This window comes from Camarhynchus parvulus, chromosome Z (genome assembly GCF_901933205.1).
Source record: "Camarhynchus parvulus chromosome Z, STF_HiC, whole genome shotgun sequence".
Lineage (NCBI taxonomy): Eukaryota > Metazoa > Chordata > Aves > Passeriformes > Thraupidae > Camarhynchus > Camarhynchus parvulus.
Window position 1 is genome coordinate 29,376,597 of NC_044601.1, and position 26,456 is coordinate 29,403,052.

Here is a 26,456-nt window from a genome sequence, read left to right on the forward strand (position 1 = left end):
GAGAGCACTTTTTCACTGTCCTTCCACATTCTCAGTAGTAGCTTAGAGATGCTGAAAACATATATGAAAGATCATAACTAATGAAAGAGTAAATTCAATTTTAATGGCAAGGGTCTTTTTTAAATCAGTTCACAGCACTTACTTTTGTCCTATTCCCTTTCCACCAATCTTAAGAAATACTTACAGTGTAATTTGAAATCCTTACATTTCCTGTATCAATCAGAAAATGGAAGCGACTTAAGAAAATAAGCATAACTTTTACAGAGCCCCATCATCGATGATGTGAAGCTAAACACCTTAGCTTTAGAGATCTGATAGTTGTGTTCACAGTAGAATTAAACTAAGTTAAATAGAAAATGGCCTAAATCATAATACAAACAACGCATATCCTGCTTAAAAGAAATAAAGGCCAGCAGCAACTATCTTGCATGAAAAGAAATGTACTAGAGATGTACCATATTAACAGCACAGGTTGAGATCTCATATATCACTAAAATCACCACAGTAATCTTCGTCATGCTTCTTTATCCTCAAAACACAGAGAAGGCTTAAGAGCCTGAATGAAAATGTCAAAGCTAGTCACTGATACCAGGAGAAGAAGAAAGATACTGAACAGCATTAACTGCGACTAATGCAGGCATCTACAGATAAAGACAAATACAGATAATAAAAGAGTGTCTGCTGGAACATATTATGAAAATGCAGGAAATTAATTACAACATTACATGGCTATGCATAACAATAATGTTGATAAAAACATTCTTACCTAAAACTATTTGTGAGGAATGCTCACATAATTTTAAGTGAAATGATACTGGTGCCAGTTTAGCCATATAAATCCTGTTCAAGACATTGTGCCTACAAATACTGACTGTTACAATTCCATTTGTTGTAAGTCCCTCCTGCAAATGGTCTATTCATAGCTTTTTAAGCTATGAAACCAAGCACATGTAAACACAGTAGAAGTAAGAGAGGTATAATTACAATCCTCATTACTGGAGGATAACTTAAGCTCCTCCATACAATGCATATTTTTAACTGATATTTACAAAAAAAAAACCTTTCCGATTTCTTTCAATTAATGGAACATCACAAAATAAACAAAAGCTTCAAACACTAAGTACATTGAAAACCTTCTCACATTCTCTAGTTTTTCAATGGATTCATTACCAAATTTTGATAAAATTTCTTGCTGTTCCTCTCGGGTGGAGAAGAGGATCTTGGGATTCAGTCCTTTTATATTCATGTTATCCCAAGGTGGCTGTTCACAGCTGGGCCTATCTCTGGGCTCCACCTCTACTTCCAGATTGACTTGAAATAAATCAGGGTATTTCTCTTGTATGTCACAGGCATCCAGATCATATCTGTAAAGACACAGACAAGAAGTTTCTTGATTCTGATGACTAACTGGATTAGATCTACTGCAGTCCAAAACAAAACTCCACAGCAATTAATATAAGACATTAAAAATGCTGTATTTGTTTACTTTTCCCATTTTAAGCAAGTGGTATTTTTGTACATTGTTTGTATAATGAACAAAACATCTCGTTTCCTTAAGGTGAGTAAACAAAAGACTCTTATTGCAATCAAAGTAATCTACTTCCTGAACTGACTATTATTTCCTCTCTCAGTATACATTGATGTTTGGCAGGTTAAGTAGCTTCAAAGACAACTTCTTCCAGTCTCCTACAAAAAAGGTGTCAACATACTTGGCAAATTTCACTGTAGTGGCATTTCGGGGCACAAAGCCTGTATGGAACTGAATCTGAAACATCTTCATTGAAGCCATCTGTTGAAAACAAAAACAGGAAACTGTATAAATCCACATGAAGAGTATGTACAGTGTTCTGCCTTTAACATAATGCAAAGTATTATCAGTATTAAAATATTCTGAAGTACCTGCTTTGCTAAAAAAAATTCCATTTAATTACAAGTATATCTTATCTTGAAAGATTTAAATGCATTTGAGATAGAACATAAATAGATCTATTACTAGCACTAACAAACCAAAAGACCTTTAGTCAGGTATGTCTCATGACTAACCTCAAAACAGACTATCAAAGTCTAAAGTATTTCCAGATCCTGCTCTGGAGGCTAAAACTGTATGACCCTTGTTCCTGTTCTGAACAGTATATGCTCAGAAAAATCCATTGTACAATATGCCAAACAAGAAATACACGTACGTCACATACAAAAGAATAGATTTAAAACAATTTTAAATGTACCACATTTAAAAGGACATGCAAGGAGGTATTTTTTTTGTACAACTTCAAGTCAGCCATTCATACCAGACAGAATTGTATGGCTTTTGTGCATTGACTCATTTTAATCACTCAACTGTTCACAGAAAAACTCCTTTCCCATGCCTGATGGGAATATGAATGTCCAGAAAATGCTACTATAGAATATTCAGGTAGCCCCTGATCTTGCACAAATCCAAATTAAAGCTCACTGATCAATGCAGCCTGTATTTGTTTCCTGGCATTAGTCACAACACCTGTGATACAGTCTTGCCAGTCCTTACAAAGTAGTCATGCAGTAGTACTCCAGAAAATGATATAACAAAACTGAATTATGAAAGCTTTCCTTGTAAATGAACATCATAAACAGAAACCAAATAATAGAAAAAGCATTGCCACAGATTAAGGGCAATGATTCTTCCCCTCTATTCAGCACCTGTGAAGCCTCAGCTGTAATTGCGATGCCCAGCGCTGGGCTCCTTAGTACAAGAGAGACATGGACATACGGGAGAGAGCTCCTCTGATTCTTCCATCCCTACCATCACTTTCCTAGAAGTTAAACTGAACTCTCTCTCTAATTAGCTGTGAGAAAGTAGAAGACATTCATAATGCCCAACTCTAAACACAGGAGAAATCTTGAAATGTGGTGGTTAATCTCTGTAAGAGATCTGCAGAGAACTTTAGGGGGCAACTTACAGCACATAAAACTAAGGACATATTGAATATTGTTCCATCAAACCTCCAAACCCACATCATCACACACACTGTTGATGCATCATGTGTTATAGCTGACAGCTGAGAAAATTCTAGTCTTTTCTATCAGTGAATAAATGCCAGAGAAACTACATCAAAGAAACTCTATAATGAATAAAAGTGAGATGATACAAGGAGTATAACCTAGCCTTGGCTAAATTTTGTCAGTTTTATACCTTTCTCCTGATGACCTTGAACCATACAGTACTTAAGGAATTAAGCGCATTAAGGAATCATTTCACTGATTTTAAGTCAGTGAAAGTCATTAATAATCATTTCACTTTAGTTTTAAGGTATTCTGGAAGGTCTTGTTGAACATAAGATTTGATACCTTCCTACTCACAAAGCAGAAAAAAAAAAAAAAAAACCAGGGGGAAAACAATTTCAGTAAACACTAACTATGTAATACACATGTATGTCCCCACATGTACCGAAACTGACTGAAAAACTGTCTTATCAATTTCCAGAAACCTCCAAGCTCTAAACTTTGTGCGATCTGTCCTTATCTTTTACATGGATTTCCAAGTTTAATTGAGTTACTTATCTGGAAAAAAAAAATCATGACTGTCTTGTAAAAAATTTGAAGACAGGCTTCATTAACAAGTTTTTTGTGATCTTAAAATACATTTGCATCTATAGTTGAATTAAAAAAGGAAATATGCATTCTCCCTAGTAGAACAAAGACAAGTAAGAAAATTAGCTACAAAAATGGAACCTGACTTCAGAAATAGCCTATAAAACCACATTAATTTTTCTGGCCTGTTTTGTACAGGCAATCTCTGGAATCTCACTTTTCTGCTGAGTAGTATTTTTCCTTTGTTTGCAGTTTGTGTGCACAGAATTAAAAAGTTCTGGTTTGTTGTGCAACTTAACAGATAATAATTGCTGCCTCAAAAAAAAAAAAGGCTAGAGACCTTCCCTACAAATATAACAATTATCAGTACTGAAGTACTTTCCAGAAACGCTTACAAAAGCATCTACATGTACAGCATTAGGAGTAGACATTCTCAGAAGGATTGAAAAGGTTGAATTCAAAGTGAATGAAAACCTCAAATATTTCTCTGAACAAAGAATAGTAAATAAAGCAAAGTACTCAGTAGATAACTAGCAGGTTACAAAACTGCAACCAAAAAATACCCGCATCTTCCATTCAGGCTCTTAAATTCATCATTACCTTGGCTTGTAGTCGTCCTCCTAGAGTTGACCTGGCATGATAGATCACAATGAGAACATCTCCTTGGACTGTTATACCCAATGGGATTACTGCTTTCCCATCTTCAATTTTAAACTCCCTAAAGGAGAAAAAAACCCATAACCATACTCAATTTAGTTTAAAAAGAGATTAAATAGTGTACTACTTTAGATTTAGCCTGCTTTCTCCAAGGCCTTCAGTAGCAGAAAAGCTACAAGGACTTCAGTATTCTCTCATTTTTCTTGTCTATGATCACCCACATCCAGCAGTGTTAGTACTATTTACAATTGTGCAGACACCAGAAGTGTACAGGGGCTAATAAGCAGTTACCTTTGCAGCTGCCATGCCTGGGAGATCCTTATGGTTTCCATGACTGGGACATGATGTTATGTTCAGCACAAGTACATTAGGGATCAATGTTCTCAGTCTTACATCACATGGAGTGAGAAGAGAGTCTTGCACAGTGCCTCGCAGTGTCCAGTATGCCACCCTACTATCACCCCCACAGTTCTGCAAGACCAGCTGCTGTAACAACCACATTCACAATTCACCTTTTGAGACCAGATAAAAGGGGACAGAGGAATCTAGAAACACGAAAATGGTAGAATCCAGAAAAACATAACTTGCTGTTTCAGAGCAAGTCATAATCTGTACTTACTTCATTTTGTCATATTCCTGGGAGGTAGTGGCTACTCTCTCATCTCCCACATAAACTTCACAAAAAGGCCTGCAGCCATTACGCTGCTTACTGAAAAGCGGAACAGGAGTCATGACAATTGATCTGACCAGGATAGGCTTGCTGTGAGGAATAATGGGTTCTTCAGCCATCATGTCACACATGTACTCAATGTATCTGCCAAAACCAGATGGCACTCATTTAGTCAGAGCATAAAATTCTAAGAAATGGGTGAACACATAAGCAAGTTACATCTTACTCAGTCACTAAGCATTGTTAACAGTGAAACAGTGGGAACATTTACCACCACCTCCAGCAAACAGATTTTCAAATCTGAAAAAGGTTCTGTAGCTTTACATATAATGACTTGTAAAATAAACTAGTCACTATTTCAAAAGGTCTTAAAATGCTAATCTAGGAGAACTATTTATTTTGTATCTTACACATAATGGATCACTCAAATCTTCCTAAAGGGTTTAAATTTGTCCTGATTATTATATATTATTTTGTGAAGAACCCCTTAAGTATATATGAAGTAAATGCGTACAAAAACATAATCTGTCCTTTATACTGAATTAATACTGCAAAATCTAATCCTTTTTTTAGGAAACCCCCTTACTACCACTGTCACTTGTTATTCATACTTTACAGATATAAGATCTATCAAATTAAGTCAAATAAACAGTTTAAAACATTTGTCAAAGTATATGCAAGTCACCTCTGCATGCACTCTGGAAAAAAAAACACATTAGGCATTTTTACTGCATTCACAAAAATAATTTCTGGTATTCCCTCAAAGCTTGCAGTGCTCTGACATAATAAACTAGGAATAAACTAGGAAACATAAGTCTTACACATGTGGAAGAGGATTTTATAATTAAGAAAGCATTCAAAAGCTCTGCACACCCTTATTTTCAGTCCTAACACTTCTTCTCCACAGGGTATATTTGACCTATTTCTGATGGGCACTTGCAGGCTGAGAAAATTCAGAACTCCCTTTAATTCACAAGTACTTGGAAACAGATGTTTGAACAGAGACATTGTTGAAATAATTTATCTTTCTAAAGACATCCTATACCATATTCAGAATTGAATAACTACTTGCTTCAAGAGGACCTTACACTACCTTTTATGAGAAGGCCAAATGCCAGGTGGACAGCGTTTCATACTGAACATATAAACAGCAGCTTCAGCAGTAGTAAAGAGACGACAAAAACACAGAAAAGAACAGACTACAACAGCAGATGCTGCTCTTCCATCCTAGTTAAAAAAAAAAAAAGTAGCTTCGTTAGTAAATCTAGTGGAAAAAGCATTATCCAAGTCACTGAAGCACATCCCATTATGTATCCCATATCCTATAATTATTTAACGTCATGATGTCCAAAGTCTAGTGCCATTATTTGATTTGAAGATTGTAGCTGAGCGTGAAAGGTTTTCATTTAACTTCCACACCATACAAAAGATACTACATATTACTTTCTTGTTCAAATGCGAATGACTACTTTAGCTTAACACTATTTGAAATTTTCAGTTTATATTCTTTACCTTACTGTCACTAATACCCATTTTTTAGGTTTGCTTCCTGGCTGCTATATGAAATCCCAGAACACTGCTATTTTTGACTGATAGCCATAGACTTCTGCTGTAAGAAAAGTACAAAGGCTCAGAAGAACTAAACCACACTAAACTCTTTCGACTTCTGTCTAAAACTATTAAGAGCTTGCCAAGAAACAAAGAGAAAGAGATTAAAACTAGCTTCTTTCTGCAGGAATCCCCACTACACACATATCCCAGATACATCCCTGTATTATAAAAGGCAGAAGATTTGGAAGAGATAATGGCTGACAGAAGAGTCCTTCTCCAGGTTTGTTGGCTAGTATCATGGAACAGAATTTTTATAATTCATTTCTTAAAGTTCTGGTGTACACTTCACATCACATCTGGCACAAAGCCATGTATATACAAGTTTGCCTCACATGTGAGGAAAAGAAATTAGTTAAGTACCTTGAACAAAACAATTCAAGGGTAAGATGTTACAGAAACTGGTGCTAAATCATCACATCTTCTTCTTGCCTACTTGACCAGCAATCATGTGACACCGAGGTAGTATCACATTAATATAGAATTAGATGCTTAAATTCACAGCAGCACTGAAAATTATACTGGCTTTCAAGAGCTGACATCAACTGGTTTTTTACTTTCAAAACACTAGAAAACTCACAAATATGGTTTGTCAGATTAACAAATCCTGGTTTTGACTCTGATAGTGATATTCCCTATTGATGGCTATACCATATCATCAGACAGGTTTTGAATGCTTTCCAGCAGCATTGCAAGTATTGTCACATAGCCACACCTCATTTTTTACTCTGAAGCAAAAGAAGAGTGTCAAAATTTCGCATGCAGTTCTCTTAAACAAATGCAAGAGTGACCTAATTTTCAAATTCTGAGCGAAGTATTCTTTAAATTCATTCCTCCCCTACATGTTTAACATGAGGTGGCTCTATAGACAGTTTCATTGGTTTTTTTGGTTATATCAAAGTTAATAATACTTTGGAGAATAGCGAAATCTACAGAGCAATCTGCTGCCAGCAAAAGCAGGTAAACCAGAAGTCTTACAGTCAGTTTCTGAAATTCTGGGGGTACAGATTACATTCTAAATAGACAGTAATGAGATATGCAGTGTACACACATCTATCACACAGAAAACAAAAAATTGAGCAAATACTGAAAGAGCAGAGTGGATTTTTTTTTCTTCCAAAGGATACTTTCCCTTAATACTGCCAGTATACTGCCTTCCACTCTAAATGCAAGTAAGCAATGGCTACATTACCATACCAATTTCCCTAAGGAGAAAATTGATGCAAGTAACTTCCCTACAAACAAAGCAGGAAGGAGTTGACCCTGGGGCATCCAGTAAAGAAAGCCAGTAACAATCACAGACTGAATGGATACCAGCGCCCTTCTTCACAATTTAAAGCTCTATTGAATAAAGCACCTCAGACATAAACCAATTTCTTACAAGGCAATGCACAATGCAAACATTTTTCTGGTCTTGTTTCAGCCATAAATGCATGTTCTTGCATATGCTATAGAGATTCTGAAGATTTGGTGCTCGTCTTGCTGGCCAGCCACATTCAGAAACCTGCAATGAGAGAGACAAGAGATGTGAGAAACAGTATAATATTGACACATATACACAACCTAGGTTATGCAAACGTCTACAAGGCAATTTTACACTTGAATGCCACCTTCATATTGAAATTAAGAGAGACACTCAAGAAAAGCAGTGTTACACAGTGTAAACATCATGAAGAAGTGCAATAAAACTTCAGTTCTGTCTACAAATCTGCTGCAGAAGAAGTATAAAGAACTCAGATTGCTACCAGAAATATTCCTAGAGCAAGGAGTAAAATAAAACAGCTTTCAACTTAATTTGTGCACATATATTTAAGCAAAAAAAAAAAACAAACAAACCCCCCCAAAAAACAAAAACAAAAAACCCAAACCAAGAAAAAAAAACCACCACCAAAAAACCCAAAAAACCCCAACAACAGAAAGATTAGGCTTCTTTTAATATTTGTCTTTTGTTCAAAGAGCTTGAATGGTTCATTAATATTCCATTTACAATTACTGCTTCAAAACACTAACAAAACATCAGCTTCACTGCTAAGAATCTATATCCTTAAAATCAATTGTCCAGTAAGGATACAGGATATGAAGCTTGATTCTTGGGGCACTTGAAACACCTAAAGAGTAGATATATTAAGGATCGAAAAGCAAATTTACAAATGAAGTTTTTGTATTTGATTTTAGTCTCAACTGCAATTGCCAGATATTGAAGACCAAGTTTTCCTATCAGCAACATGTCTTCCTATCTAAATAAAGAGTTCAAGGGTTATTCTGATATAAATTACCTGAACTGATTATCACAAAAAACTCTGTTTGTCCCAAGCACAGGAAAAAAGACTGAAATAAACAGTGTAAGTCTCTTCATTGTACTCTAGTATTTTAATTTAAAAATAAGACCATTTCAGAAAGCATCACTTTGCAAGAGATTGAAATTGCACACTCCTTTGTTAGTGCAAGCTTATGCAAAGTCGCCAGTAAACAAAGAAAAGCTAAGGCAAAAAGTCCTTTATATCCCTGTTCACCACAGGATTCAATGTGGGCTTCAGTATAACTCAAATATTACAACAGTAGTGTGTGCTGGTTTCAGCTGGAGCAATTTTCTCCATAGTAACTAAATGAGGCTGTGTTTTGCAAGGGAACCAATTTGTATTTGTGACGGAACCTAGTGTTGATAACACAGGGATTTTTTTTTCATTGGTTACCATGGTTTAGATAGAGTTAAGGTCTTTTCTGCCTCTCACATCACTTCACCAACAAGCAGGCTTGAGGTGCACAAGAGGGAGGGGACACAGCCAGGACAAGTGACCCCAGATAACCAAAGGAATATTCCATAACATAGTGTCATGGTTTGACACTGGCACAATGCCAGTGCCCCATGAAAATATACTTCCCTGGTGTTTGCTGTGAGATGTGACCAGGAAATAAGCAAAGCAGGCCTCTAGCTTAGAAAAAAAGGTTTATTAACTAAACTACAAAAGGAAAAAAACCACACACACACACCTGGAAAATGAAAACTCCACAAAAGCACTTCCTCCTCCCCCCACCACATTTCCAATACATCTTCCAAATTTCAAGTCTCCATCCATCACCCTGTAAATACTCAATTTCAGTCCGTCAGGAGGAGAGGAGTCCTTCTTAGAGGGCCATGGTGACCTCTTCCTTCCATGCCCAGTGCTCTCACCACTGCACATGGACCAGAGCTGCTTTGAGGGTTGTCCTTTTTAAGGGTGCTTTGCCCAGTTCCCAAAGGGCACAGTCTCTCACTTTCAGGACCTCTTGTCCCCCCCATACTTGTCTACCCCCTGGGGCCGGGGGGTCTCCAACACTGAACCCTCTCAGTTCTGAGCCATCGCCTCCCCCCTGGATGCAGCCTCTGTGTCACAAGGAAGCATGGTTCTGTCCATGGCTGTACCAAAAAGAGTCCAGCAACCAGCTACTCCATCATCTCTTTCCAGCCTCATCTTTACTCTACCAGCCTCACTCACTGCTCCAACTGTCATTCACTTGCCCATTTCCTCTTTATCATCCACTCCATCTCCCCTCCGGGAAAGGTCCAAATGCTCTGTGAGGTCTTCATTGTCCAGAAAGGGGTTAACAAACTCCTGCACGTGGCCAGGCTCCTTCCCTGCTGCACTTCCCCCTTACCCCTCCTTCTCCACAGCAGATATCACTTCAAGGGGGGGGGGCTGCCCAAATCCTCTCGGGGCCTCTCTCCCTCTGTCTCTCCTGGGGGGGGGCTGCCCAACACCTCCTGGTGCCCCCACCACCCTTCCATCTTGAGGGGTCAGGCCTACCTCTGCCGGGCCGCAGGTTTCTCCTCCCCCGCCCAGCTTGAAGCCGGGCAGGGGAGGCCTTGCCTCTTTGCTGGCTGGAAATCAAAGAGAGCTCCCAAGGGAGTGGTCCGCTTCTAACCCCTGTGTTCTCAGAGGCGCATCCACCCTCAGTGGCCAAGCCTGGTGTCAATTTTAGAATCTGAACACCTATTGGCCTCTGGCCACTCCATTCCCAAAAAACTTATTTCCTGTAAACCCATGACACATAGGACATCATGCTCAACTCATAAATCTGTGGGAAAAAGAATGGAAGGAGAAACATTCAGAGCGATGGCATTTGTCTTCCGAAGGAATTATAATGCATGATGGAGCCCTGCGTTCCTGTACACCTGCCTGCCCATGGGAAAAGGTGGATAAATTCCTTGTTTTGCTTTGCTTGTACCTGTGGGTTTTGCTTTACCTATCAAACTGCTTTTATTTCAACCCATGAGTTCTTACTTTCACCTTGTGATTCCCTCCCCGTTTCTACCAGGGAGGAATAAGCAAGCAGCTTGGTTGATGGCTCAAGTTAAATCACAACACCGCAAAAGAACCAAATTCAAGCATTGCAGCTTCAGACCAGAACAAAGCCTAAAAAAGGTGTATTCAAAAATGCAAAAAGTACTGACTTTTTCCCTTTTAATCTACCATTTACTTTCCACTTAAACGCTAGGTTTCCCGCAAGATGTAACAAAAACAACATTACCTTCTGTTTCTTTAGCTATGTTTTCAGCTCTAAACGTCCTGACAATTAGCAGAATTATGGATAGTGCCCAAACTCTCAGAGCAATCCATTCCAAAAAGGACTCAAAACTAGCAGAGAAGCTAGTTTCAAAACTACCATTAATTTTACCCAAGATTAAAGAAATTTGTAGAAGATCCATGCAGATAGGAAACAGCAAGAAACTTATCATATGTAATTTTAAATACCTTCTAAGCAAAGTGTCATAATTAAGAATTTTACAAGTTGTTCTCCTCTGATCATGTTTAAAGGCTTGCCATAATTATCTTTTGCCAGCATTAAAGTAAACCTAAGCTTCTTTAGGTTCCTACATGGCTGCTCTCATCCACCACTGAACAATTAAGTTAGTCAGTATTGCTAAACATCTCAATTTCAATAGGCGGGTAAGAGTTCCAAATACAATTAGAGTTTGTTTCCAAGTAAAATAACTGCCTTCCTAAATACTCCTAGACAATAAAGTGATCATGAACCTGTAATGTTTCAACTAATTATGACCTACTATGACTTCTGAACAAAACCAAGATCATATTACCATTCTTAGTATCAACACATTAGAAATACCAGGTGTACAGACACTGCAGACTTGCATAACTAAAAAAATCCATTGGTAAACAAATTCCCAGTCACAGAATTTATCATTCCATAAACAGAGACTGATCACTTTGCAGGATGTGGAATAAATCAGTTCACCACACCAGTCTCAGACTTTCTTGCAACCTAGTGCTAAAAAGAATTGCTGAACATTTTGCTTTGAGGTACCTGCTACAAATAATCATGCAATAGATTTCCTGTGTAATCAAGCTTTTTTGCCTTCCATCTTGAATAATAGCCTCTGCCTGAACTTCATATTGAACCAGATACACATAAATAAGCTGATTGCATTCATCCAAAAAGGCAGTAATGGTTTCGTTCAGGTGTGACAATACTTTATCTTGTTTACATGGAAAAAAAAGAAAGTGATAGCACTAGAAAGAATACCTTAAATATACCTCACCCCAACGTTTTAAGTCAACTCTGGTGACTAAAATAATGTTAAGGATGGCTCTGTATAATAAGGCCCAAAAGGCTTTATTATTCTGTAACCAATAATGGTTCTAGACTCTCTTCTTGGCAGACAGTATTGTGTGGAAGGGGTGCGATCACTACAGACTGTTAAGGCACTGGACAACTCCCTACACAGTAACAGTCCCAACTGTTGAGCCAGGACAGTCAAGTTTTACTTAGGAGCAAACACTGAAGCCCAGTATCTTGGCACCTAACAAGATGTTCTCAATACCTTGTTGCTGAATTAGGCAAATGCCTTCATATTAGTATGAAGAAATTTCCAGGAAGGATAATGCAGGCTCAGGTAAGTTACAACAATACTGAAGATGGTAGGAACAATCAGTCAGCTACGGCTGAGTCATATGGGAGTCAGATGGTATGCAATGGGGCAAAGAGAAACTCCAGTGAACAGGTTATGCAGATCACTATGTCCTTGATACAGGAAAATGGTAGAATATAGGAGAGATTGACATTTTAGTAAGACTTTCATTACTTTAAGTATTCTCCACTTAAATGTGAAACACACAATGTACATGAGCATGTTTTCAAAGATATTACTATCCTAGAAAAACCAGACTTTAGTCTGTTTAAAATTAGTAAGATTTTTTAAGATTAAAGATTAGTCTGCTACCAGTTAAGTCTGGTTTTAAAGCAAGGACAAGGAAAACACAGGTAACTCTTTGACCTTATGTTTATACTTACTCTTTTGTCATCTTTTTGATTAATCTACTTTAACCTATTTTACAATAAAAAGCTGAAGGTATAATGAAAACATTATGTTTCAAGGCCTTTTAGAGAACCACAAACAAAAACTATACAAACCCTGTTATGGAATCTTGAAGGCCTGTACGTTCTTGGAGAGAGATTGTACACAGCATAATGCCCAGGATGTTTAGAGTCCAGACACAACCGCACATCTTCTATATTATTTTTGATGGCAGATTCCACACCTTCAGCTGGAAAGGACATCACTGAAGACAGAACAAATAGCAAGTGAATTTTTTCATGTATTAAGAGCAACAAAAAATTAGGTTTAATAAAGGTATAGATATCATACCAGCAATTCTGGAAGTGATGTATGATATATCCAAGTCTCCTTTTGCATAACTGAAAGAGAGCACATTGGTTTTAACACTGGGACATATATAACCATTCAAGCCGTAAGTTTAAAAGCCAGAGCTCTCCGGTGGCACCCACCACTACGAACAATGTTTCAATTCTTCCATCTGAGGCTCGTTACATTCACATTTCTAGAGTTTCAAAACAGAGCTTTCACAACAGATACTGTGTTTAAGCAGTTACTCATTTAAATTAGTTGCACCCAAACCATCAGTGGGTTTTTGTACAGATACCTTTAATCTTTAACTCACTCCTCTAGCCCCTGCTCTTACTGATAAAAATGCACTGAAGGGTGTCAGTTTGAAAGCCTAATGATGATACGTTAATATCTTTAATGAAGAATATCTCAACGCTTAAAAGAAAGACCAATAGTTGAACATCCAAGTTTAAATTACATAACTCTGGTATGTTACTATCTATCACAGATGGCCATGCTGCTCAATATCCAAATTCCATATGGACAGTGTTAAGAACACTTCCCTGTCTAGGCATTCAGGAAGGACTCTGGCAGTCACACTTGAATGACCACCAGACCTGCCACTGCCAGGACTGAAGCCTCCATGCAGCTGGAGAGCCAAAGGGTGTCCCGCTTGACTCCCTGCACACCCCGCACTCACAAAGGCAGACCAGGTCTCCTTACCAGTCAGACCACAGGCTTCCCATAGCAGAGTCCCAGATCTATGGCTGCTTAAAGTAATTTAATCCTCCTGCAGCAAGAGTAAGAGCTGGAGCTGCTGCCTCCCAGAAGGAGCTCCCAAGAAAGGAAATAGTGAGTTTTTATACTCTCAAAGTTTATGGGTGCCAAAGTCTGGGGTCTGGTGGGCTTTTATGCCCTCACAGTTTATGGGTGCCAAAGTCTGGGCTCTTCCTGCTGAGTCCTTGGCTCCTGCAGTGCCTCAGTGTCCAGTCACCTGGTTGGGCCACAGGCCCCTGTGTCCTTTGCCTTTCCAAATGTTGGCAATTCCTGACCTCTTGCTTCAGGTTCCCAGCCAGAGCTCCACCTGCAGCTCCCACTGCAGGTGCACCCTGAGGTACCTGCACTCAACACAGAGAGTACCGGAATCTCTTTCCTCGTTTAAATAATTCTTTAAAAAATTCACTTCCAGAGCTCTTGTAAGTGAGCAAGGCGTTAGTCATTGCTCATCTCTCTCTCATACAACTGTGCACAGTTTAAAAGTGCAGCCATTTCAAAAAAAATCTCCCAGTAATACTTAGGTCAATTCCCTGCACCTTTACCTAACCGTCCACACTATGTCAACAATTGACTAATTTAAGACCATTATTATTTTTTGTTTCTATGGTATCTGCTATGTAGGAGAATGAAAAAGCAAGAGAAAAAAACTGAAGAGAGCCAGTATAGGCCAACAACCTTCAGTATAACTACACAAGTCTGCACTCCTGGATTGGCAAAATAAGAACAAAAGTCACCAACACAATTTGATTTGGACTAATGGGTGAATTTGATTTACACTACCCTAAATATCTCAGTAGCCTATTAACTCCAGAATATCAAAATGTCATTAAAACACTGTGATGCATATTTAATTAATTCAGAGGCAGTAATAAAACTTCTGTATCACAACAAAATTTCAAGACACTGCTTCAGAGCAAACCTAGGATACTACACTCAGATTTTGAAACACCAAGAAAGAACACTAAGTTTTGATTCCTTACTGCTTGCTAGTAATGATGGAGGTTAGAGGGACTAATTAAAAATACGCATTGTATATATTAATGTATATTTAATATTCAAGGATAGTGAGGAGGATTTTAAGTTTGGGGAAGAAAAATCTTCTGTATGCAATGCCATTTAACAGTATTTATGCAGAATGGCTTAATCAGTGTCCTAGCAATGATAACGACTCACTGTCTCAAACTAAAGTCACAAGGGAGTTTGAGTCTCACTAGACATAGCACTAAAAAAAAATCAACAAAACCCTCAGCCTTGAGAAACCTTGCATAAGGGTGTAGACAAATGGGCACAATTTTAAAATTTTTTCCACCTTTGGAAGGACATACTTCATCATGTAAACTCAGGTGGTAATCCTGCTGCAGCCAAACTAATTAAGGCAGAAATTTACATTCAGAGCTAATAACAATTGTTTACTAAAATTTGTGATGGCTGTAGCCCTTTACAGAGATGAGAAGTGTCAAATGCTATTTCTGGATTACATCTAACAGTTTCAAGTAAGAAAACATGTAATCATTCTAATATCAATTTTTTTTGGTATCAAGGTAAAGGGCCAACTAATACCACAGCTGTAGAACACAGAGCCATTATCCCTCCAACACTGTAACACCGAGGTTAAGTAACAACTTGTAACATTGGCACCAAACTATTAAGAGCAAAAAACCAACAGTACTCACACCCTTGGGAAGACTTTCAGATGACTTCTTACTACCAAGACCACTCAACTGAGCTTTGGTTTTTATATTTGTCTAAATTAAAAAGCAACATTAGGAGCATGGATCCCATCATCCACACATAGATGTAAGAGTGCAATTTAGTATGTCAACAACAGAGCACAGCATAGTCAACTTAAGCTTTATGTTTAGCAAGAGTATTCCAAGTATGTGACTATTACACTGAAAAAGCTTCAGAATTTTTGCGTAGTTTTAATTAAAAGGATGCTTCTTAACTGTAAAATTAACACAAGCCTCAAAAAAATCACCATATCCTTGAATTCATTGAACTTTATTCTGAAGATTTCACAGCTATTTCAGTAGTAAGACCTGAACACAAGGTACTCTGTTTTCAGCAGAGTGTTGTATGTCAGAATGGTAACTGAGATTTCATTTAACAGTAAGAAGGTAAAAAAAGCATGTATTCTTCACATTGTTTAAACATTCCTATGCATTTCAAGACAAAATTCTCTGACTAAAAATCACAAATAAGGTCTTTCCTTTCATATCCTTAACAGCAGAAATTTCATTTAGATAGCAGTTTTGCTGGCAGGTTATAACAGAAGAAAAGCGTGCAAACAGAGACATGGAGTGTTTTCAGCCTGTGGTCCAACATGGGAAAACTCTGTGTGTTTTTAAGGGTCTAATTAAACTCCAAAAAAAAAGTATGATACGACACCAACATTTAGTATTTATCTGATGATATAGACTTCTTCAAAACTGGGTCTACTTTACTGCGACAGGACTAGACTAGTCTAGTCTCTGTATGGAGGCAGGGGGTTATTTCCTTACAATATCTGATGGAGGCCTCCAAGAAAGCTAGAGAGGGACTTTTTGCAAGGGCATGTAATGACAGGATATGAAGGAATGGCATTAAACTCAAAGAGAGCAGATTAACATTAGTCTGGTCTAGTTGAAGGTGTGCCTGCCCACTGCTCAGGGGTTAGAATCAGATGCTGCTTTTACTCAAAACTACTGTTTGATTCTATGAAATGAAGCAAGTAAGACATGAATTCTGATTTTGCAGAATAAATATCAAAGGAAAAATAGGAAGTTCTAACCACATGTTAAAAACTTCTCACTGTAAATGGCTGGCATTATCATTCTTGCCAGAGACTAGATGCACCTAAAGACCATAAGTAATAAACAAAAGACCATTCTAACAAATTAAAAACAATGGAACTAAAATTAGCAACTAAACTCACAAAATAAACTAGGTAACATACGGAACAAATTCTACAACAGTCCCATCTCTTTACTAACAACTGAAGATGATAAACAACCAAAAATGACAGACAAGCCAGCACAGCTACAATGTGAGCATATAAACCATTAAATTAAATACTGCCCTAACACTAAGCAATCTTCCTCCAGACATCTCTACACTTATAAGATTGGAAAAAAATATCTATCCATCTTTTTTTTCATTTTAATTTTAAAATCCAGGAAGAAAAACAGCAATAAAATTCACATCAATCTATTCCCACTTGGTTTTGCTTCATGAAACTGAATTAATCATGCAACTACCTAGTGTAATCCATGAAATAAAATATTAAACAAGAAACAAAATTACTCTAAAAGCCAAGAAAGCAAGCATAAAAGGCAGCTAATTGTTCCTAGATTGCTACATTATAATCTTTTCAGCAAAAGAGATTGTTCTGACAAAGCAAATGAATACTGATCACAAGTTTTGCCTGCTGTTTTCAATACCAGTGAAGATTTGATCCTTAAAACATTTTGCTATGTTCTTTGTAACCTGTATGGATGCAGGCCTCAATAAGCATAAAAACTGATACCCAAAAAAGAGCACAGAAGCTCCACAAGTGAGGAAAAAAAAGTTCTCTGAGCTTAACAGAGAAATGCTGTGGCTGCACAGCTGCAGGCTGAGCTTTTAGGCACGAATGGGCACATCTGCTGGATCAAGGCTCCTGTCTGTGCAGATGGTGCCACTTCACAAAGCAATGCATATCTTCTCCATCTCCACCCTGGTACTTGCTTTTAAGGCAGTTTGTAACAAGAGGGCTGAACCTCCATTGCTCTTTGTCCTCTCACATGTAACTATAAGCTGCTGTATGTGCCTGACCTGAACCTGCAATAGAGGTTATGACACTTGCAACTGAGCTGGACTGGGGGACAATGAAGACAGTCCTCATTTACTCTCCTGTTCCAAGCACCCTGTAATGCGTGTTTCAGTTTTCAGATTTTATCATTTATTAAGACTAATAAGAGACCAAAAAGAGAATCAAGCTAAAGACAGCTACAGAAAAGAAAAAAATAAGTTTTTTTATCACAACAACAAAATACTTAAATCTTACACTGTAGTTTGGATTCGGCAAGATAGAAGTCTGTCTGCAGACAAAGGAAGTATCCCTGTAATTCAAAAAAGCAATGATAAGTAGGAAGGAGAGAGCCTACCTAATGAAATGATAGAATCCAAAAGTGCTTAAGTGGGGTGAGGAAAATGCATGACAAAGAAGAGACATTTTAATTTTTCCAGAATGTCTGCTTATGTTGGTTGAAGAGTTTTGGAAAGGCAGTCAAAGACGCAACAGCAGAAGAGGTATTCTCACATCACCAATTGTATCAGCTATATCCGCAACACAAGTTTGTGAAGGCAGAGAATGAATAGGACAGAAACAGACATGCCCTATTGTCGTGGGATGACCGCTTTTATCCCAATATCGTGTATTGTGTCTGGCAGCTGTGTTTTTTTTCTCTCTCTCTCTCTCTCTCTTCCCCCCCACCTCCCGGCCGTCTTGCCACGGCGGGGCGGGGAGGGAGGAGGGAGGGGGACTGAGTGCACTTTGCTTTTTTTTTTTTCTGGCTTTGAGCTACTTGGCTGGCTGGCCGGCTTGCTTCTGCTTGCTGCTTCGCTTGCTTGCTACTGCCTTAGCCCTAGCTGATAGCTGCTTTTTTTTTCTCCCTTTGCTGCTTTCTGCGCTGTTTTATTTTTCCCCTCTTTTTTCCCTTTTCTTTCATCCTCTCTTTCTTACCCTCCCCTGAAGATACTGGACCGGCTCTGGACCTGACCTGGGACGTCCGACGTCCGGCGGGATCTCTGGAGCCTGCAAGAGAAGCTCGGCACCCTCCACAACACTGAACTGGTTTTTTCTTTTCTTTTCTTGTGTTGGGGAGTGTTCTTTTGTTATTTGTCAATAAATAGGTTTTGTTTTCCACTTTGCTCCTCCGAGGAATTCCTTCCCGAACCCGGTGTTTGGGGGGGGGGGAACTCCCTTTTGGAGATTTCCCCTAATTTTGTCCTGAACCAGGACATCCTTTTTGGTGCGTTGGCCGGGAAACGAAGGAGGCCGAAGACAGTGGAAAACAAACCTATAACAATAATATTTTGGTCTTGGTTGTTTTGTGGGCATATTGGTAATTCATAATGTCATTTGGGGTGAAAGTTTGCCGGTATTTCTGGTCCCTTGGGGTTTTTGAAGCTTTAATACCTTTGTGGTCCCTAGGGTTATTTCCTTACCCAAAAATAGCTCTGGTGTTGTCCGTAATAAGTAGCTTCTGTAAGCAGGGGGCACTAACCAGAATAGTCATTGGGCTGGTCTTATGTGTGCTGATTTGTCGGAGGTTTATGGAAAACCTTGTTTCAGGAATGTATGGATTGCTGTCATGGCTGTGTACTCAGTTTGTTTGGGGAGAAGAAGGGGAAGGGGCTTCTCAGCTTTTGTCTTCCTTCTTCTCCTCCAAATTGTTGACATCTCTATTAGGAAATGTTGAATTTCCCCTGAGTTTAAAAGAAACCATCTTTCTGGCATTTAACTTATTAAGCCTTTCCTATACTGTCTGGAGTGTATATAAAATGAAAGCCGAGATCTCTAGAGGGGTTAGAGAGACTCCTGATTCAGGAGTAAAACAAAGCAGGGAAAATCTTGACTGGAGTGGGAAATGGGAGGATATGGGCCAGACTTTAAAGGAATTTGCTGATCCTATAGGCTGGGACTTTCCATCTGATCAAATTCAGAACCCAGTCGAGGTGGCAAAGTATTTGAGGGAAAAGTGCCATGGTAATACTAAGGAGGAAAGACTTACTGCAGTGAGCTGGGCCTTAGCGTTTGTTTACCGTACTCTGCTAGATACTGTGGAGCAGCAGATAGTAGAAAGGGAACAGGGAGATAAGTTAGTTACTATCCCAGTGACCCAGGCTGCAGCTAACATCCCAGGCTCCAGGCTAGCAGCTGAATCAGACGACAGGCCCCAACCCATGGCTGTCGCAGCTAATACAAGAGGTGGAAAGTGTAAAGACAAGACCGATCGAAGGTGGAGGATGATGATGATGATGCAGGAGAAGGACCCTCACCAAAATCAGAGGCCACATCAAGGGGCACAGATTCTGGAGCTAATACTGACTCCTTTTCTCTGAAGGACCTCAGGGGCCTAAGAAAGGATTACAGATGACAACCTGACAAATCTATAATCAGTTGGTTAGTCCGCCTTTGGGATGCTGCAGGGGAGGTTACGATTTTGGATGGTGCGGAAGCGAGGCATTTGGGATCCCTGTCGCAGGATACTGTCATCGATCAAGGTATGATGAGCAGGGCTAGCCCTCACAGCCTCTGGGAACGGGTCCTGGAGAGTGTAGCACAAAGATACTTATGTGCTGATGATCTCTATATGCAGCAGACAGGGTGGAAGACCATAGAGCAGGGGATCCAACGCCTGAGAGAAATGGCGGTGGCAGAGCTCATTTTCTCAGATGATATAACAACTAGGAATCCGGACCTGGTACCATGCACACCTGTAATGTGGAGGAAACTTGTGCGACTTGGGCCACCTGAATATGCTTCTGCTCTGGCAATAATGAAGCGGGATGATACATATGAGACTGTGCTTGATATGGCGAAGAAGCTTCGCGTATGCAGATGCTGTGCATGGACCAACTCATGCCAGAATTGCAGCAGTGGAAACACAACTGCGGAAACTAGAGGACAAAATAGAGGAGAATCATAAGAAACTCCGGGAAGAGATTAAGGAGGACCTTATTCAAATCTCGGCTGTGCAAATTAGAGGCCCTGGTATCCAACGCTGGCGCTCCTTTGATGGCGAGAGAAGGTACACCCCACGGGCTGAGTTATGGGCCTTTCTGCGTGAGTCTGGAGAAGACATGAGGAGATGGGATGGAGAACCCACTGCTGCTTTGGCACAACGGGTGCGTGATTTGAAGAGAAGAGGAAGTATCACCAAAAAGAGGGCAGCTCCGGTTGCTCGCAGCCGAGATGTTGAGTATGACGATGACATGTCCGATCCCCTTGAAGGAACTTCTAAGGCATACGCCCAAGGAAAAAGGACAATCTGGCTTAGAGGGGCCCTGCCTCTAGCCAGGAAGAGGCACGGGAAAATCGGGTTTTTGGAAGGTGTGGATCAGATGGCCTGGCACATCAGAGCCACAAGACTATGAAGCATTGGTTGACACTGGATCACAGTGTACCTTAATGCCATCAGAATATGTGGGGACAGAACCTGTTTCCATTGCTGGAGTGACGGGGGATCACAACAGTTGACTTTGTTGGAAGCTGAGGTGAGCTTGACTGGGAAGGAGTGGCAGGAACATCCGATTGTGACTGGTCCAGAGGCTCCATGTATTTTGGGCATAGACTTCCTCCGGAACGGCTATTACAAAGATCCTAAGGGATTCAGGTGGGCTTTTGGAATAGCTGCAGTGGAGATAGAGGGTATTAAACAATTGAATACCTTATCTGGACTATCAGAGAACCCATCTGCAGTAGGACTCTTGAAGGTAGAGGAGCAACGAGTACCACTTGCCACTTCGACAGTGCACCGCAGGCAGTACCGGACGAATCGAGATGCCATGATCCCCATCCACAAGATGATTCGAGAGCTGGAGAGCCAAGGGGTGGTCAGTAAAACCCACTCACCCTTTAACAGCCCTATCTGGCCCGTGCGAAAATCTGACGGAGAATGGAGATTGACTGTGGACTATCGTGCCTTGAATGAAGTGACTCCACCACTGAGTGCGGCTGTACCGGACATACTGGAACTGCAGTACGAGCTGGAGTCCAAGGCAGCAAAGTGGTACGCGACCATCGATATTGCTAACGCATTTTTCTCCATCCCTCTGGCAACAGAATGCAGGCGTCAGTTTGCTTTTACATGGAGGGGAGTGCAGTATACCTGGAACCGACTGCCCCAGGGGTGGAAACACAGTCCTACCATCTGTCATGGACTGATCCAGGCTGCACTAGAAGAGGGTGAGGCTCCAGAACATTTACAATATATTGATGATATCATTGTTTGGGGGAACACGGCAATGGAAGTGTTCGAGAAAGGAGAGAAGATCATTCATATTCTCCTGAAAGCTGGATTTGCCATTAAGAAGAGCAAAGTCAAGGGACCTGCCCGAGAAATTCAGTTCTTGGGGGTGAAGTGGCAAGATGGACGGCGTCAGATTCCTGCGGATGTTATTAACAAAATCACTGCTATGTCCCCACCAACTGATAAGAAGGAAACACAAGCCTTCTTAGGTGCTATAGGTTTCTGGAGGATGCACATCCCCGAGTATAGTCAGATTGTGAGACCCCTTTATCTGGTTACCCGCAAGAAGAACGACTTCCATTGGGGCCCTGAGCAGCAGCAAGCGTTTGTCCAAATCAAGCAGGAGATCGCTCATGCTGTAGCCCTGGGTCCAGTTAGGACGGGACCAGATGTGAAGAATGTACTCTACTCTGCGGCCGGGAGCCATGGTCTGTCCTGGAGCCTTTGGCAGAAGGTGCCTGGCGAGACCCGAGGCCAACCATTGGGATTTTGGAGTCGGAGCTACAGGGGGTCTGAAGATAACTATACCCCAACAGAAAAAGAAATCTTGGCCGCCTATGAAGGAGTCCAAGCCGCCTCGGAGGTGATTGGTACAGAGGCACAACTTCTTCTGGCACCCCAACTACCGGTGCTGGATGGATGCCGGGATGGATGTTCAGAGGAAAGGTTCCCTCTACCCACCATGCCACCAATGCTACTTGGAGTAAGTGGATTGCCCTCATTACGCGCAGCTCAAATTGGGAAGTTAAATCGCCCTGGGATCCTGGAAATAATTACAAATTGGCCCGAAGGTGAGAGCTTTAGTGTCGCGGATGAGGAACAAGAGCCAGTGACCCGGGTTGAGGAAGCTCCACCATACAATCAGTTGCCAGCAGAAGAAACACGTTACGCTTTATTCACCGATGGTTCTTGTCGCGTCATAGGGATGAAACGGAGGTGGAAAGCAGCTGTATGGAGTCCCACTCGACGGGTTGCGGAGGCTACTGAAGGAGAAGGTGAATCCAGTCAATTTGCTGAAATCAAAGCTATTCAACTGGCCCTAGGTATTGCAGAGAGAGAGAAGTGGCCAAGGCTCTATTTGTATACCGATTCTTGGATGGTAGCCAACGCTCTATGGGGATGGCTGAAGAGATGGAAAGAGGCGAACTGGCAGCACAGAGGAAAACCAATTTGGGCTGCAGAAGAGTGGAAAGATATCGCTACTTGGTTAGAGAAGTTACCTGTGAAGGTTTCGGCATGTAGATGCCCATGTCCCCAGAAGTAGAGCTAATGAAGAGCAGCAAAACAACCAGCAAGTACATCAGGCTGCAAAGATAGGGGAATTGAAGATAGATCTCGACTGGGAGCATAAGGGAGAGTTATTCTTGGCACGATGGGCCCATGATGCCTCAGGCCACCAGGGTAGAGATGCTACCTATAAATGGGCACGCAGACCGAGGGGTGGATCTAACCATGGACAGTATCTCTCAGGTTATTCGTGACTGTGAGACGGCGCGTTGCCATTAAGCAGGCTAAACGGCTGAAGCCCCTCTGGTACGGTGGGCAGTGGTCTAAGTACAAATACGGGGAGGCCTGGCAGATTGATTACATCACGCTGCCTCAAACCCGCCAAGGCAAAGCGCTATGTACTAACCATGGTAGAAGCCACCACGGGATGGTTGGAAACCTACCCTGTGTCTCATGCCACAGCTCGTAACACTATCTTGGGCCTTGAAAAGCAGGTCCTTTGGAGGCACGGTACTCCTGAGAGAATTGAGTCGGATAATGGAACTCATTTTAAAAACAATCTTATTAATACTTGGGCTAGGGAACATGGCATCGAGTGGGTATACCATATCCCCTATCATGCACCAGCTGCAGGTAAAGTGGAAAGGTATAATGGATTGTTAAAAACCACCTTAAAAGCATTGGGTGGGGGTCTTTAAAAAACTGGGAGCAGCATTTGGCGAAGGCTACCTGGTTAGTTAACACTCGAGGTTCCACCAACCGACGGGTCCTGCTCAGTCTGAGCTCCTTAATATAGTAGATGGGGATAAAGCCCCAGTGGCCCATGTCAGAGGTTTATTGGGAAAGACAGTATGGATCAACCCTGCCTCGAGTACAGACAAACCCATCCGTGGGATTGTTTTTGCTCAAGGACCAGGTTATACGTGGTGGATAATGCAGAAAGATGGAACAACACGGTGTGTACCTCAGGGAGACCTGATTGTGGGATAAGGCTCATATATGAATGTCATTGTTTGCTGAATGTGAGACAGAAGGAAACTGTAAGTGTCAATGGTCTGAACAAGTAAGATGAGAGGAATGCGTAAGTGTCAAAGGTGTGAGTAAGTGAAATGAAAGTTTTTCTATTGTATATTCACGATATGGGATAAGGGGTGGAGTGTCGTGGGATGACCGCTTTTATCCCAATATCGTGTATTGTGTCTGGCAGCTGTGTTTTTTCTTCTCTCTCTCTCTCTCTCTCTTCTCTCCCCCCTCCCGGCCGTCTTGCCACGGCGGGGGGGGGGAGGAGGAGGGAGGGGGACTGAGTGCACTTTTGTTTTTTTTTCTGGCTTTGAGCTACTTGGCTGGCTGGCCGGCTTGCTTCTGCTTGCTGCTTCGCTTGCTTGCTACTGCCTTAGCCCTAGCTGATAGCTGCTTTTTTTTTCTCCCTTTGCTGCTTTCTGTGCTGTTTTTTTTTTCCCCTCTTTTTTCCCTTTTCTTTCATCCTCTCTTTCTTACCCTCCCCTGAAGATACTGGACCGGCTCTGGACCTGACCTGGGGACGTCCGACGTCCGGCGGGATCTCTGGAGCCTGCAAGAGAAGCTCGGCACCCTCCACAACACTGAACTGGTTTTTCTTTTCTTTTCTTGTGTTGGGGAGTGTTCTTTGTTATTTGTCAATAAATAGGTTTTGTTTTCCACTTTGCTCCTCCGAGGAATTCCTTCCCGAACCCGGTGTTTTGGGGGAACTCCCTTTTGGAGATTTCCCCAATTTTGTCCTGAACCAGGACACCTATAGCAGATGCAAACAAAGAATTAACAATTCAGCTTGAATAAAACACAGTTTAAAAATACACAAGCACAGTGGTGGAACTCTCAGCAGAACAGTAAATGTTAAATGCTAGTAATGTTAAAATACTAAAGGACTTAAGTCTACCTTAGGCTCTACAGAACAGTAAGTATTGGTCATGTTAATTCATGTTTTGCCATTTCACTGTTAAATACAGCAAGGATTCAAAATAAAGGCAATACAATGAAGGAAAACTACACAACTCAGGGCTGTTAAATAATATTGGTAAATTACAAGTGAAGAGAGTTTGTCTTTCAGTCACTGGAAAAATAAGTATTAAAGTAACTGATTCTCACTAGCAGAACTACATGCTTGGAGTATTTCCTCTTTTCTTCCCACTCCCCTGCCCAATGACTAAATATACTCAGATAACACAGGAAAAGAACCGAGTTGTATGGCAACAGAGGGTGCTCCACAAAACCAAGATTTGCTTATGATAGCGCAGAACTTAAACAAAAATTTGACAGTTTCACATATTGTGCCAAAGGTGATGGCCAAGAGTGACCTAAACAAAACCCTCATTCAACCAACTGAGTCCAAAACATCTGAAAGGGACTGACCCCCTCATGATCAATCTTGGGACATAGCATAGACTACCTGACAGCCCTCTGTCAATCCACCATAGTCCATGCAAATGTGTATTCCTCAGTAGCTTGAAAAGGTCTCTGGCTAGTTGATCTTATTTGAATATGACAAAAGGGTATGTACCCTCCCATTAAAAGCTACAAACTAGTATGAGGTCAAACAATTACATTTTCAAGATACTCAGTTCTAGTAAAGTCCATATGTGAATTAATGTAATTCAAACAAATGAGGTAAAGGTAGTGAGTTTTCCTTTGACTAATACTTAGTAAGCTCCACAAGCCATGCAGTAAGCTGTTGTGTTCAGCCACAGAACACTAAATAGCAACTGAGAAGAGGCATACTAAGTCTCAACAATAGGACAGATGCATGACTTATTTTGGGCAGTCACCATAATCTAAACAGTTGTAGAGAAGAGCATAAGAACTGAACAGAATCTTTTCAGACAGCAAGTACTCACTGTCCAGTACTTCAGAAGTTGCTAGATGAGCTCTGCAGATGTGGTTGGATGTACAGTTACTGTTTTATTCCTTGCCCACTACACTTACTATGGAAGCAAAGGAAATCACACAAAGCAAAAAGCTACACATATCTGTAAGGTAAGAGAAATAAAAATAAGGTGTAGGCACAGCATAAGCCATTCCATATTAAAAAGACAATTTTAGACAGTCCTAACCTATTGCTAGAAAAGGGAAAAACTGCACAAGATTAAATTCAAAAAACTGATTAAACTTAAAGCCTTTAAGGAAGAAACCACTTGCAAGAACAGGAAGAGAAAACTGCTTCAAACATAACTAAGTGATGAAGGTGCACCCAGAAAGTCATGTGGAGTCAAGAGAATAAGAAAGTGAAGTGTGGGAGTACTTCAGATGGATGTAGTGTACAATAAAAACATAGTAAGATCTAACAGACAGCCATGGG

General features: G+C 40.6%; 1 protein-coding gene across 2 annotated transcripts in view; it reads right to left on the reverse strand.

Moving 5' to 3' along the window:
• Positions 1–26,456, reverse strand: part of GAK (cyclin G associated kinase) — a 75,971-nt gene that overhangs the window by 24,514 nt on the left and 25,001 nt on the right. For both annotated transcript variants that reach the window (XM_030968130.1, XM_030968131.1), the window contains exons 12-19: positions 13,149–13,198; positions 12,914–13,062; positions 7,884–8,006; positions 5,988–6,121; positions 4,844–5,038; positions 4,168–4,285; positions 1,710–1,789; positions 1,171–1,364 (exon numbers count right to left, since the gene is read on the reverse strand). In XM_030968130.1, coding sequence (XP_030823990.1) covers positions 1,171–1,364; positions 1,710–1,789; positions 4,168–4,285; positions 4,844–5,038; positions 5,988–6,121; positions 7,884–8,006; positions 12,914–13,062; positions 13,149–13,198 — 1,043 coding nt within the window. The remainder of the gene's footprint in view (positions 1–1,170; positions 1,365–1,709; positions 1,790–4,167; positions 4,286–4,843; positions 5,039–5,987; positions 6,122–7,883; positions 8,007–12,913; positions 13,063–13,148; positions 13,199–26,456) is intronic.